The sequence below is a fragment of the Pseudovirgaria hyperparasitica genome (assembly GCF_010093815.1).
Source record: "Pseudovirgaria hyperparasitica strain CBS 121739 unplaced genomic scaffold EJ05scaffold_1, whole genome shotgun sequence".
NCBI classification, from domain to species: domain Eukaryota; kingdom Fungi; phylum Ascomycota; class Dothideomycetes; order Acrospermales; family Acrospermaceae; genus Pseudovirgaria; species Pseudovirgaria hyperparasitica.
The window spans coordinates 2,550,640-2,563,968 of record NW_022985549.1 but is presented as its reverse complement, the minus strand read 5'-3'; the positions used below and the strand labels follow the sequence as shown (position 1 = coordinate 2,563,968).

General features: G+C 49.7%; 6 protein-coding genes across 6 annotated transcripts; 4 read left to right on the top strand and 2 right to left on the bottom strand.

The window, feature by feature from the left end:
* The first annotated feature begins 128 nt into the window (after positions 1 to 128).
* On the top strand, positions 129 to 2,497 carry EJ05DRAFT_34291 (uncharacterized protein). Its single transcript, XM_033740930.1, has 5 exons — positions 129 to 266; positions 313 to 422; positions 477 to 838; positions 890 to 1,211; positions 1,261 to 2,497. The coding sequence occupies exons 1-5, from the start codon at positions 223 to 225 to the stop codon at positions 2,430 to 2,432; spliced, it is 2,010 nt and encodes a 669-aa protein (XP_033605782.1). The 5' UTR covers positions 129 to 222; the 3' UTR covers positions 2,433 to 2,497.
* Positions 2,498 to 4,113: 1,616 nt separating this feature from the next.
* EJ05DRAFT_496155 (uncharacterized protein) lies at positions 4,114 to 5,676 on the top strand (the record flags this gene model as incomplete). The annotated part of the gene is made up of 1 exon (XM_033746351.1): positions 4,114 to 5,676. One exon carries the CDS (start codon positions 4,114 to 4,116, stop codon positions 5,674 to 5,676), a length of 1,563 nt encoding a protein of 520 aa, XP_033605781.1.
* Positions 5,677 to 6,072: 396 nt separating this feature from the next.
* Positions 6,073 to 7,821, top strand: EJ05DRAFT_496154 (HET-domain-containing protein; the record flags this gene model as incomplete). The annotated part of the gene is made up of 1 exon (XM_033746350.1): positions 6,073 to 7,821. One exon carries the CDS (start codon positions 6,073 to 6,075, stop codon positions 7,819 to 7,821), a length of 1,749 nt encoding a protein of 582 aa, XP_033605780.1.
* A 290-nt stretch (positions 7,822 to 8,111) lies between these two features.
* On the bottom strand, positions 8,112 to 9,246 carry EJ05DRAFT_516807 (uncharacterized protein). Its single transcript, XM_033748662.1, has 3 exons — positions 8,935 to 9,246; positions 8,670 to 8,879; positions 8,112 to 8,612 (listed from the first exon to the last, which is right to left on the bottom strand). Exons 1-3 carry the CDS (start codon positions 9,199 to 9,201, stop codon positions 8,208 to 8,210), a joined length of 882 nt encoding a protein of 293 aa, XP_033605779.1. The 5' UTR covers positions 9,202 to 9,246; the 3' UTR covers positions 8,112 to 8,207.
* Positions 9,247 to 9,653: 407 nt separating this feature from the next.
* Positions 9,654 to 10,027, top strand: EJ05DRAFT_34276 (uncharacterized protein). The gene has a single exon (XM_033740926.1). The coding sequence runs from the start codon at positions 9,761 to 9,763 to the stop codon at positions 9,971 to 9,973; it is 213 nt and encodes a 70-aa protein (XP_033605778.1). The 5' UTR covers positions 9,654 to 9,760; the 3' UTR covers positions 9,974 to 10,027.
* Positions 10,028 to 11,698: 1,671 nt separating this feature from the next.
* On the bottom strand, positions 11,699 to 13,176 carry EJ05DRAFT_496152 (uncharacterized protein; the record flags this gene model as incomplete). Its single annotated transcript, XM_033746349.1, has 2 exons — positions 11,699 to 11,992; positions 12,046 to 13,176. The coding sequence occupies 2 exons, from the start codon at positions 13,174 to 13,176 to the stop codon at positions 11,699 to 11,701; spliced, it is 1,425 nt and encodes a 474-aa protein (XP_033605777.1).
* Between the last annotated feature and the right edge of the window lie 153 nt (positions 13,177 to 13,329).

Sequence of the window (13,329 nt, the reverse complement as noted above, 5' to 3'; positions counted from 1 at the left end):
CTCATACGTTTGGTTGTAAACCCGTGCTTGCATGTAGGAGAGAATGGGCAATACGACTTAATATCACACTACTGGATTTGACGCTCGCGTCGTTTTACTTGGAAGCCTGAAAACCAGCAAACAACGATATCTCCAAAGAATCTGCGCCGCCCTCGCGTCTCGACCATACAACATGGTGAAGGCCTGTTCTTGAAGCGCAGATCATAGAAGTCCTTTACCGCAATGTCTGCGGTACAGACTCTGGAAGGGATGCGAGAGCTCGCCAGGTGAGTCACCTTAAGATCTGGCCAGAACCTCTGCTAAGTTCAACAGCTCTCTAGCTCAAGATGACATTCCCGTTAAGCTTCGTTGCGCAACTTGCAATAAGCTTGTTATCAGCGCGTTCCGTCTTCCTTGCTGCGACCAGTCTATCTGCGAAACATGTGAGGACTTTGTGCTACATGCCCCGCCCAGCACCGTCATTGACGCGATTACAGGCCAAACTTCGTTACCAGAATCATGTCCCGTCTGCGACCACAGCCCACTATCAGCTGAGGATTGCAAGCCGAACAAAAGTCTCAGACTTACCGTGAAAGCTTTTTTGAAGGCAGAGGAAAAGAAGCGGGACAAGGATCGGGGAACTCCTCAGGCAAAACACACTGATACATCTGTTCCGAATACGGCTGATGCGACATCAACACATCCCTCGCAACATAATCCAGCACCGGGCGAAGACGTACCTGGGAAGTCGATCGAAGAGGAAGCGTTGACTAATGGGGAAGATATCAGCGCGAACATCAAGAATGTAGCGGACGTGAGAGAAGATGGTGGGAGCGCCTTGTCAAAAGGTCGTAGGGAGGTAGGTATCAGTACCTAATTTCTCTCTCATGTACAGTATTAATTCATCCAGGAACCTGAGGCAGCGGCTTCCACGAAACAAGTGTCGACGAACGAGGAAGAGCAAAGCATTGAAGATAGCAGTGCGGGTGGTGGCGAAAGCAAAAGGACCGAAGAAGCCAACGAAGATACCACAGCTGAAGAGCAGAAGAATAGCTGGAGTATGAACGCGGGGACCACCCAGCAGATTCAAGGCAATAATACTGCTTTTGGGATGAGCACAGCCCAAGGAGGTTTCTCGAATATGGGGTGGAATGGCACTAATGGTTTTAACCCCATGATGCAAATGGGTGCCAGTATGCCAAGTGCTGGATGGAACAACTTCAATATGATGGGTACGCAGCTTCCTGACTTCGCATATAATTCTCAGCTAATAAACTTTAGGTATGCCCGGAATGGGCATGGACGCAATGGCCATGTCCCAAGGGATGTTCGGTGGCTTTGGCGGACAAAACATGGGCATGAACGGAATGAACGGCATGAACATGGGTATGGGTTTTGGTGGCGGATTCAACAGTGGGTGGAATGGACAGATGAGCAGTGGTGACTTTGGCGCAAATGCTGGCTACTATCCCGGAAGTGGATATAATCAACAGTCACACCAGCAGAGCAATTATGCTCATCAGATGCATCACCAGCAGTTTCCCAAAAATAATTACCAAAATCGTTTCAATGGACAGGGAGGCCCCCAGACTCGTGGGTTTGGAAGAGGTCAAACAGGAAACTATGGTAACCAGAGCAATTCCGATGCCCAGGCCCAGATAGCCGACATCCCTCAAGGCCAGACCACGACTGACGCAAACTCAAAGCATGATGGGAATATGGATCACCAGACATCTCGGTCTGTTGAACCGTCTCAATCTGCCACTGTTCTAGGAGACAGTGAAAAACAGCATGATGAGCGTCAAGACCAGGATGAGACCCAACCCGCGGGCGACACTAACAGAGTTGATGATTCTACAGTGGAAGTAGGGAATGGTGAGCCTACTACTAATGATGATCCAGCTCCTGTGCAGCAAGACGAACAATCCGCAGCTGTAGACGTCGCTCAAAACGTGCCAGTGTCTGAGGACCCTGCTGGTCAGATGCAAGTGCAACAAGATCAACCTATAGCTACGTATGAGGGTGGTGCAGACTCATATGGAATGGATGTCAGTGTTATGCCTATGGCTGGTCATCTTGATGCCAATGGCGCATACTCTTACATTCAAGGACATCAAGGCGGTCACATGCCTGAATTTTCCACCGGCGGTCGAGGTGGCGCACGTGGGTACTACCGCGGCGGATTCGCAAATCGAGGAGGTCGTTATATGGCCAATGGCTCATACGGACAGCATAATGCATCATTGGCGGTCTCAAATGGTGATGTGACAGTATTGGCTGGAGGTACTGAACCTCCAGGAGTTGGCGTTGTTGGCGCTCCCACCGGGCCCAAGGCCATGAGAGTAGGGTTACCAAACACTGGCATAAGTGGTCGTATAGCGGCTTCATCAAACAATAGATCTGCATCCATGAGCGGTTCTATTGAGCCACCTCGAGAACGTGATCGAAGGTAAGAGCAGCTCTTAAATTCCTGGTACGGAACCAACCATTGACATGGCGCAGCTATACCCCAAAACGTACTACGAACGACGAGGATCGTGGAAGATCCAGATCCCCATCACGCGAGCGACAGCGTACTCAGTCTAGATCTCCCGCTCGATCGCAACACCATCGCCGACGCAACCGGTCTCACTCGACGTCCACGGAATCTGACTCTCGCAAAAGACGTAAACATCGTTCGTCAAGAAGATATGACGAGATCGAAGATCAAGACCATGATAGAAGTGGAGACTCTCATCGTGGCCAAAAATCTCGGCCCTCCTCCGTAGATTCAAAGTATAAGAGTCGTCGTGACAAGGATAAGCATCGGTCTCGTCGTCACCGGTACAGAAGCCGTTCAAGATCCCCCCTGGACGACTATGATGCGCGTCGTCGTACCAATAGTGATGACGCCACAGAATCATCAGATAGGAGGAAAGAACGCTCTGAAAGACACAGGCGTGATCGTACACGATCCCGCGATCGCGAACGAAGAAGACGTCGTGATCGTTCACAAGATCACGAGGATGACGATCGTCACCATAGATCTTCCCGTCGGAGTCGCAAGGATCGTGAAAGAGATCGTGATCATGATCGTGACCGTGATCGTGAAGATGGCTATGAACGCGAAAGGGAGCGCAACAACTCTCGCCGGGAATCTCGCATCGACGTTCAGTCGATTGCTATCAAACCTCCGACCAGTTCTACTGTTCTCGAAGAGCCTGAGTTGAAGATTCAAGGTCGCAGCCGCATGAAGCTCGCTCCGATAGACACCACCGATATGCCACCCCCAACAGGTCCCAAATCACGGACGCCGTCGACCTTTGCCCCGCCCACCGGACCAGCAGCTGAACGCACCAAACGTCGTAATTCGAACTCTGCTCCACGCAGTTCTGCCACACCTGTCACACCCTCCGATAAGTCGGCTCCAAACACTCCAGCCATTGATCAGCACCAAGAAGAGCGAGAGCGTAGGAACCGGGAGCGTTTATTGAAGGAAAAGCAGCGCAGGGAAAGCTTACATCCTAGCATTAGAGGTACTGCCGATAAGAAGCGAAGTAGAGAAGAGACCGAGGAGAAGGTCTTCGCCCCTCCTACCGGACCAAGTGCGCAGCGAGCTAAGAAACAGAAAAGTAGCCGAAGAGGGGAATGGAAATACGACGACGATGAAGAGGATCGGGCGGGTAGAGTTGAGAGGGAAAGGGAGGCTGCAAGGTGGGGATGAGGACAGAGGATACCCCTGAAAACTGTATTATCTTGGTGTAATGATACTTGCGTCGATATATCGCATGAAGGATACCTGGAATCCATGGCTGTCTCAGTCGTCGACACATGTTGCTGCCTTAGGCTGCAATACTTTTGCTTCATAACGTGACCCATCGGTCTCGACAAATCATCTTCAAATGGCATTACTTCATTTCTGTAGCAGATGGTTTGTGGCAATCATTGCATAGTTCCGTTGCTTGCACTACCTCGTCATCATGGGATTACCCATTTGCGCGATCGGCCCAGTCCACGCCTGGAAGCTGTTCCATTACGGGACACCGGATGATGACCGACCGTCATCTACTTTCGTGTTGTTTCAGATCCCTTAACTGCACCCCATCTTGCTATATCAGTGGCTGCTCCTCTGTATTCCTCCCTTCCATTGTTATCATGATCATGGGTGACACATATCAAGTGGTCCTCGCTCTGCTCCCGGTCGAGATTTTATCTGCCGTCTTCCGCCAGCTGGACCCCTCTGCTTTAATTGCAGTGAGCCAGACATGTCAACGGTTTCGAGAAATCATCAAGCCCTCGCGTAAGCATTTTGCAGAGCGACTACTAGCCCTTGAACTGGAACAGCAGCATGGTGGTGTTGTGTTCTCATTTCGGGCGCGCGACAATTTCCTTGACCCAGACTGGAATGATGATTCCTGGAACGACATGCGTTGGACTTGTACTCATTGTTTGAGACTGTTAAGCCACGCATCATTCGACAATCACTCGATACTGCGCCTACGGAATCGGAAACCTATGCCTGGCACAGAAGCTGCGGCAAAGTTCTCTGGTATCACGAGCTGGGAGCCTGTGGAACGCAGAGCTTTAACTCACAGACAACAACGTCAGAGAGAAATCATCATCGCGACGTTGAAGAAGTGGGATTCGAGAAGGCGGCGAGAATATCACGATTCTATAACGTCAAATCATGATGACGGAGTAGCCATCGCGCATGAACAAGTCGAAGCTGGATCTCATCGCCATCTACGTAAGTGCAACGAATGTCGTTTTCAGCACGGCTATCTTAAACGGACTGCATTCATCAAGCAGCGCTGGCCGCGAGGCAATGATCCTGACTCCTTGTGCTGGGCGTACAGCTGGAACAAAGGCACGGCGGAAGTGCCGATTGTAAAGAGCCGACGTCTTAACTTCACGACACCACTAGATCGTTATTTTCCGGGAGTTGCAAATTATCTGGAAACAGCACGTCCGGCATTCAATCTCCCACTCCAGCGCATATATCGAGAGAATGCTGCGTATCAGCCAAATACCATGCATATGGTTCGTTGTCCTGGTTGCACGCAATGGCAAGAGTTGCGTGCTTTTCGCTGGAAGCCTCAGGGTTGGGGCTACGGCGAATATATCGGTATCGGTATATACACGAGCGAGGAAGGCGTGGAAGAACATTTCGAACATGTCAAACAGATGAGATGCAATCGCTGCATTTTGAGAGAGCATGGCGAAGCAAGACTCGCAGAAGAGCTGCAGACACAATTCAATTCACTAATAGTGATACAGCAACAGGCCGTCCAGGAGATCTTCTCGGGTGGCTGGGTCCAGCTCAAGATTGCCATAGAAGCGACTGGAAACCTCATACGTCATGAAGATCGCGGACCGTTAAAACAGCTTGTCAAGAGTCTGGAGGCCCTTGATTCTAAGTGGGCGAGACTTCAACCGGACGCGCATTGGACGCCCATTGATGTGGATGCTGACGTTATTGAGGATCATATAGCAGCCATGAATATAAGGAGGCTAGAATGTATACGCCTCATCAATGATATGCCAAAGGTTGTTGATTTCTGTAAGGACGGCTACGGTCATTTTGAGCTGTGGTGTGAGCATTGGGATCAAGCAGTAGAGTATTGGAAGTGGACAAAGGCTTGGAAAGAGCAGGTTCAGAGGGAGCCAGAAGTCTTGGTCAAATGGGAACTTGAGAGAGATCCGAGGCGACTATCTTAGAGAGTAATTATTACTTGGATAATGGCATTGGATAGATCTACAAGACTCTGACGATGTGTCTCTGCGGCGCGTGATTGGCTCAACATGTGTACCACGGGTTAACGCGGGGCATGAAGAGGTTTTCTGCGTTTGCCTATAGCACCAAACAACAACTCTTTAGCTTGCGTGATGGCATTAGAATTGACTCCACAACCTATTGACCTGACAGGTCACGCCGTGTTCGAAACCACTTGGCCTACGAAGACCGTTCAATGTGATTGTGACTCCAGTAGACTTGCTCGCACATGGGCAGATCTCAAGAAAGGTATTCAAAACGGCTGCCCAAGATGTGAGATTATCTACAAAGCATGCTTGGCTGTACTAGTTCGCTTGAGTGCGACGCCGAGAGGCGTCAACATGGCCGACTATGCTGTTTCCGACTACAATGGAGACTCAGGTTGTATATTCCTGAGGGAAGGTGTGGGATCATCGAGCGATATTCCCACCAACACCTTTGCTATTCAGTTCTTTTATCCACCAACCTCACAACCTTGTCCTTGGGACTTTGTGAAGCCTGGTCGAGAAATCGCCGACGCCCGACAAGATATCGCTCAGGACCTTGTGGGTGGTTGGATGTCCAAGTGTGTTAACGAACATACGACCTGCCATAGACCCGTTTCCTCGTTACCGACACGAGTCATCGATGTCGGCAAAACGTCTGAAGATAAAGTGTCTCTTCACATATCGTCTGGATGCATGGGCCAGTATGCAGCCTTGAGTCACTGTTGGGGCACACATATGCCTTTGCAGACGACTAGAAAGAACCTGGAGGAACATTGTTCCTCTATAGCAATGACCAGGCTCCCCCAGACCTTTAGAGACTCTGTAGAACTCTGCAGGATGCTAAATATCCGGTTCTTATGGATCGATAGTCTGTGCATCATACAAGACGACCCTGACGATTGGGAAGCCGAAGTCTCTCGGATGGGAAAAGTGTACTATGACGCACATCTAGTGTTGGCAGCCTCACAAGCGAAGGACTCCTCTGGTGGACTGTTCAACAAATTAGGAGAATCCGTGCATCAATCTATGCACGTTGGCACGGTACACGACTCTTCTGGAGCCGAGAGTAAGATCCACGTCAATGTAACCCCCATTGGCAACAATATTATGTTGCATTGGCACAGTATGGCACTCTTAAACTCGCCATTGGCATGCAGGGCATGGGCACTGCAAGAACATATTCTAGCAAGCAAGATTGTACACTTTACACGCACAGAAATATACTGGGAATGCAGTTCTACCGTCGCTTGTGAATGCATGATCATGGATCATTCCCAAGCTGAGAGTGAGTGCATCCGCCGAGAAAGAATTTTCAGGCCACACAGTACCAAGGAAGAATATCTGGAAGGTCCTTTCAGTCATAGTATTCCAGAAAGTTCCAGTCTTTTGTGGTTAGAGTTACTTTCAAAGTACTTCTCGCGACATACCACTTACGAATCGGATCGATTACCGGCTATAGCTGGGCTCGCATCGTACTTGAAATCACACGGGGCTAGCGAGTACATTGGCGGACTCTGGAAGAAAGACCTGGCTCGGTCACTATTATGGACAGCTATACCGACAGTCCGACGTGATCCTCGTCGTGTCAATGGATCCCCAACGTGGTCCCCGTTTTGTGCAGATCTGAGTAAAAACACACAGAAACAAACGACGATTAGTTTCGGATGGAGCGGTGGCCACGACATCTATCCTTTTGAGCTCAAATACTTCATTCATGACATCGATGTGCACTGTACCCCGTCTCGTCCTGACCCTTTCGGCAGGATCAGCTCCGGCATGCTTCGACTTCGAGGTAAAACACTCCCGATTCGCTCCCTTGATCACGGTGATCGTGTGACATTTGCACGACTTGGACATAATGACACATCAATGGTTGTGTATTGGGATGTTGACCCGCATGAGGTAGACAAAGACCGCTTATATTTCCTATTAGTCGCACAGCGCACAGATCGACCCGAGACACGAGGCTTGTTACTCCAGAGTTGTATTGGTGAGGAGTTGACGTATCAGAGGGTTGCGATCGCATGCCAGAATCCAGACGGAGCTGAAGAGATGGCGGCAGCGTTTGACGGAGTCAATGAGACAGAGCTTACCATTATCTGAGACCGATATTGTAGGAAAACGCAAGAGGAGACTGAGTGGGCACCTGGTAGTCGATGGTACTTCGATGGTACCACCAAGGTACCACTTGAAGAGGAGCTTGAGGCAGAGAGGAAGTGTTCAATATCGGGTCACAATCCCCTTCTGGGTAGTGAAAACCTGTTCAGCAATAGACACACATACTGATGACACACATGTGAGCTACATAGCTGATGTATTTCGAATTATATACGTTTCATATGCAAAAAGCTGGAATACCAAACAAAGATCAAAATCCCACGAAACAAAAGAAACAACAAAAACAGCTTAACGAACATCACCAGGATCTCAAGATCTCCCACGTAATCTAGAACTCCATATCGAATCATGCAGATCAGTACTCGTCCATACTAACGGCCCTTCCGAAACGTCTCCCAAGTCCACTTCATCCTCTCCACCTGCCCCTTCGTAAACTCGTTCAAGCACTCATCCTCGGAGAAACTCATGAAGTTCCTCACCGGATCGAGACCATGCTCTCCAGGGCACGTATCAGCCCCTACGGCACACCCACCATTGGAGAGAAGTCTCATCGAAGGCGTATCGTCAATGCCATCGCCTTCTCCATCACAACCGTGGGAGTACGTATGCTCCAGCCCGAGCCAGTGGCCCACTCCGTGCGTCGCCGTCTTGCCTTGGCTACGGTCCCCATTGGGGTCAATGCCGGGCAATGCTTCATTGGAGATGACGACGCCGTCTAGGTAGCATTCAACGGAGCCGACGGGGTGCTTGTCGGTATCATGGGGCATGGTAGATGTCTGTGCAGGGTTTAGCTAGGAGACTTTTAGAGGATTTGGTACAGGGGCAAAGCGTACGCCGATGGTTCCATTGCCAATGTGGACAGTGTAGATGTTCAGTGTGCTCCAGCCTCCCTTTCGCAGCTGTCTTTTGATACTATAGTCTGCGTTAGGGGTAAGGTAGGGGTATGGCAGGAGCCAACGATCAATTTCTTTCAAATTGAATCGGAAGCCGTATGGGTTGAAGTCGTTGTTGAGCTGGGCGAGCTGCTTCTTGTAGACGTCATCCTGAGAACTGGGTCAGTACTTGGGTCTTCTCCTCGTCGTGGTATACTGGACTTACGCGATAATTCCCCTTCTCCTCGGCAGCACCGTCGGCTAGGACGTGGAAATAGACGTCGATGGTTATGGTCTCATTGGTCCCGTTACCCCGCGGAAACAATGCATGATTGTCCCTCCGAACGGAGTCAACTGTCTTCGACCGTTTGAGGATATTCGCAAAGGACTCTGGAACTTCCGTGCTGCAACCTTCGGAAAGATCCGACCGCCGACGTCCAGGAGCTGCGTATACGCATTGGAGGAAGAAGAGTAGGAAGCTGAAGAAGAACATGTTGTATTTTACTGAGGTCAGGTCAAAGTGATGGACAAAAGATCGTATGATGCAAGAGTGTAAATGTGATATTGAATACTATCAGAAAGCTCTTCCTCCAGAGCTTCTTATATATCACCATCATGACCACTCTAGAGCGCATCTCATGGCATTCGCTTCTTTCCAATCGACTCAAACGCCCTGACAGAGCAGTAAACATTGATCCACTGACCACAAAGCCTGTGCCATGCGGACCATACTGTGCTGGCGCAGGTGGTGTCGCAAAAACGGACGACATCCCAGAATAGACATGGAGAAGCGGATCTACTCAGTAATCGTGGGGAAGATCGTGCACAGCCACGTTCGCCAGCAATCGCGTGTTCAACGCAATGGATGTCCCACTGTGCTATGGCGCCGCATCAGCATGAGGCATACATGCACGTAATTGGAACGAGCGTCTTTCATGACGCTAACCCGTAGCTAGACCTGTAACTTAAAGTTTGTGATGGATGGTCGTGCCGCGCTGCTTGCCGTAGTAAAAGTGCGGGCGGCACAGTCGTCTGCCTCCTTTTAGAAGCCAATGCCCGGATTAGTCGTATCGCAGAAGGTTTTGTCTCTTTACGTTTTCTTGATGCTAGAAATAATGAGAGCCTACCTATATTTGAAGAAGGGTTCCAAGAAGAATCATGTGCTACGCCGACTAGATGTTAATACGCTAAGGGGCGTTGGTATGAGGACTCAGTCTCATCTACTCACCTCGCGAACGAGATGTATGTCTTGTGACACTTTCTAGATGACAAGAAACTGTCGATAGTATCGTTTGACCCAGACAACCCTTCTATCGATCTCTTTGCCCTCAACTGTTCCTTAACATATGTATACTGTTGTTAGGAGTATGTAGTCGATCTGGAGTCTAAGAAAGATCTTTACAGTGCCCAAGAAGATCTTCGAACTCCCATACTGAAACAATAGAGGACTTCGGTGCCATAATAAAAGGGGAGCAGACACACCTGAAACACAGAATACAGACCGTGTCCGACATACGTCATGAATATTCCTCTACTTGTCCAGATACAGCTACAACTCACTCACGCGTCTTACTCACATAAACCGCACTAAACGCCCTATATACTAGTCTCGCCTCAACCTCTACCATCTGTGCAACGCCCCTCCTCAACTCTGCCGAGACCTATCGCACCAATCCGCCCCACTCACTCTTCCATAGAACGCCCTCCGTTCTGTGTTTATAGCAACCACCACGTCTCTCGCCGCAGATCGGCTTCCATCTTCTCACCATCACGGACTCATACAGAGGCACGGACTAGCATAGCCGCTCGCTTCAAGCGCTTGCGCAGCCCGTCAGCCGGAAGAGAATGTGATTCTCACCTTCAGTTTCTATTTTATCTTCTCATAACGCAAGATACAAGTACACAGCTTCCTTAGGCGGAGGCTTTCGGCTAAGTGCGTAGATTATGCCTTCCGCAGTGGGACTGCGAGCGCCTAACGAACGAGTATGGTCCACAGCGTTGTTAATGCTGCGCGTGTGGACAGGGGTTGCGGCATTTAGACGATTTGAGAATCTGAATATCGAACGAGGAGTTAATAAAAGACTTAATTAGGCGTAAGGGCGTGTGCCGAAGTAGGTCATTCTGAAGAGCATTGTGGAGAGGACGCTTGAGGTATCTGGTGACGCGAGGATCCCTCACATAGAAGCACCGTTCATGTTGCCATAGTGTGTTCGTGTTGCCGTAGTGTGTCTGTCCGTTGACCATCTGTGTCCTATTTCTGGTGGACTATTAGAGACCCGCCTGGTCGATCGTACAAACTAAAAATCGAGTTGGTTGGACATCATCATCAGGCGTGGTGGAAGGCGCGGTCGTACGTCCAGCTAGTCATGATGGTGATAGCTTGTTCTAATTTTGTACATGACCTTCACATGACTCCATATGAGACGCGCAGAGTTGTTGAAGCGGGCTTAGAGTCAAGAGAGATTGATTTGAGCGAGAAGGCTGACAAGCCCAGGGTGGAACGAAAATGCGTAGCCGGCGTCGACGTACGATGATACGTCTCAAGGTGACGTACATTTTTGGTGGCTGATCAACTCTTGTGGCGTGTTACAGGAACTCTCTTACTTGATCCTCTTTGTGCTTCTACTCACAAGCAAAGAGCCCTTGCAACCTACTACGGCCGCGTATTGAGCAGTCCGCACAGATTGTTAACGAAGGAGAGTTGTGGCAGTGACTTAGCGTCCGAAAATGTATCAATGTCTCGAAAGGGTGAATCCACCGGCCAGAAGTTTGGAATATGAATCGCGGTATGATGAACTTTATGGCTTCTTAGGGCCAACTGTTAAAGATTTAGCACGGCTAATCTTCGAGAGAGAACTGCAGAACTATTCGCTGAAGCACCGCCTCAGACACAGCTTACAGCTCCACTAGAAGACCATCCCTAAAGATGGCTTTAATGGATCAAGCTGGGTCACGGAATCCGTTCATGGCTGAGGATCGCATAGCGTCGGTCACCCCAAAGGCTTCGGATAAGTCCGTAGCTTGACCTCAAGCTCAATGTGGTGCTCCGCATACGCCCTTTGTACCGAATACGGCTGGACCCAGCTATGTGAAAGCCCCGTCTCATATCCAAGTGGTAGCTCAAGTAGGCGAATTTCTTTGAGGCACGGAACGTGAGAAGTCTTATGGGCGGCGATCTCTTCGACCCATTCATACTCTTCCACTGGTTGGGAATCTCGACCATAGAAATCTTCAGCCCCAGAAAAGTCGTCGTAAAACATTCCAGTGCTATGCGGGAATTGAAGCTGAGAGAAAAGTAAGCTAGGTGTTCGTGGTCCGCTCTTTCTCATATACATACTGTGAGAGATTCGAGATGAGGTGGCAACAGAGCCCAGAATCCCCTTTTCTCCCTTCCACGGGGCACGCGTAGTGAACAGTGTGATGATGCGGATGGCACTGCAAAGTACACGGTTTCGAAGCCGAAGAAACAAATGGACGTGACACTAAGGCGTCTCAATCGACTGAAATCCTGAAAATTCATCGAGTACGACTCTCGATGATTCCAGTTCCCCACAGTCTCGCTAATCGTCAACGTCTCAAGAGTATCTCGAACCTGAGCTATTGCCACGTATATCAGTGAAGGTCTCCACTCCCGTGATCGCCTTGGTCGAGCTGTCTCATAAGCCACAGGCTCGTGCCAGAACGCGTTATCGACAATCAAATGCTTCAAGTAGGGCGTGCGTGAAATGAGCGCATGCAAGACGTTTACAGCCAGCCGAGTACGTCTGATGGTAAGGCTCGGAAGGTGGGTGCTGTCCTGCATGTTACGGCAAGCTTGTGGCACATGAGTGGCCGAGAAGTCATGCATTATCAAAGATTGGATCGTCCCGGTGGTCATGAGTCTCAGAAACCCACTCATATCCGTGATCCCGCCTGTGATCTGAAACGTATCTAACATCGGTGCTGGATTAACCGCAAGGAAGTCCGGCATGTAGGCTTTTTGAACGCCCGGTCGGGGCGTGGACCACATGTACGTACTTTCCAGTGTGACAAATCTGATATTGGGCAGTTGAGCGAGTAGGTCGTTGACAGCAGTCCAGCCCTCTGCAAATACATCGGCAAGCCGACAATGTACACTGCGGACCAGTCGATATAGTTGAGGCCGCCATGCAAGCGTGCGAATGAAGCTATTGACGTCCGAAAATCGAGCAGCGTCTCGCACTCGTTTATCGCTATCTGGGACATCGAAGTATAACCAACAATGCCGATACAGTAAGTCCTGTGCTATTAGATGCACCCTAGTAGATACTTTGCAGAGGGCACACAGAGTCTTCGTATTTGCGAGATCTGGACTCTCGTCGTCTGAGGCTTCGAAATGCCGAAATATACGAAACAGAAGTTCATTTGAGAGACAACTCAGGCTGATGTGCTTCCGATCCGCATGGTTATCCATCACCTTTAGTGCTGATGTCTGGTTATGGGCCGCCATTGCGTCCGCGAGATGTCTGTAGATTTCGAGTCGATGTTGATCCTATCATGTCATGCTTCAACCCGAGCACCAGAAGTATCGAGGCCAAGATTTTATTAGAGACTATCGAATTGGCTATGCATCGGAGAATTCGAGATGTCGAGAAAGTGTACA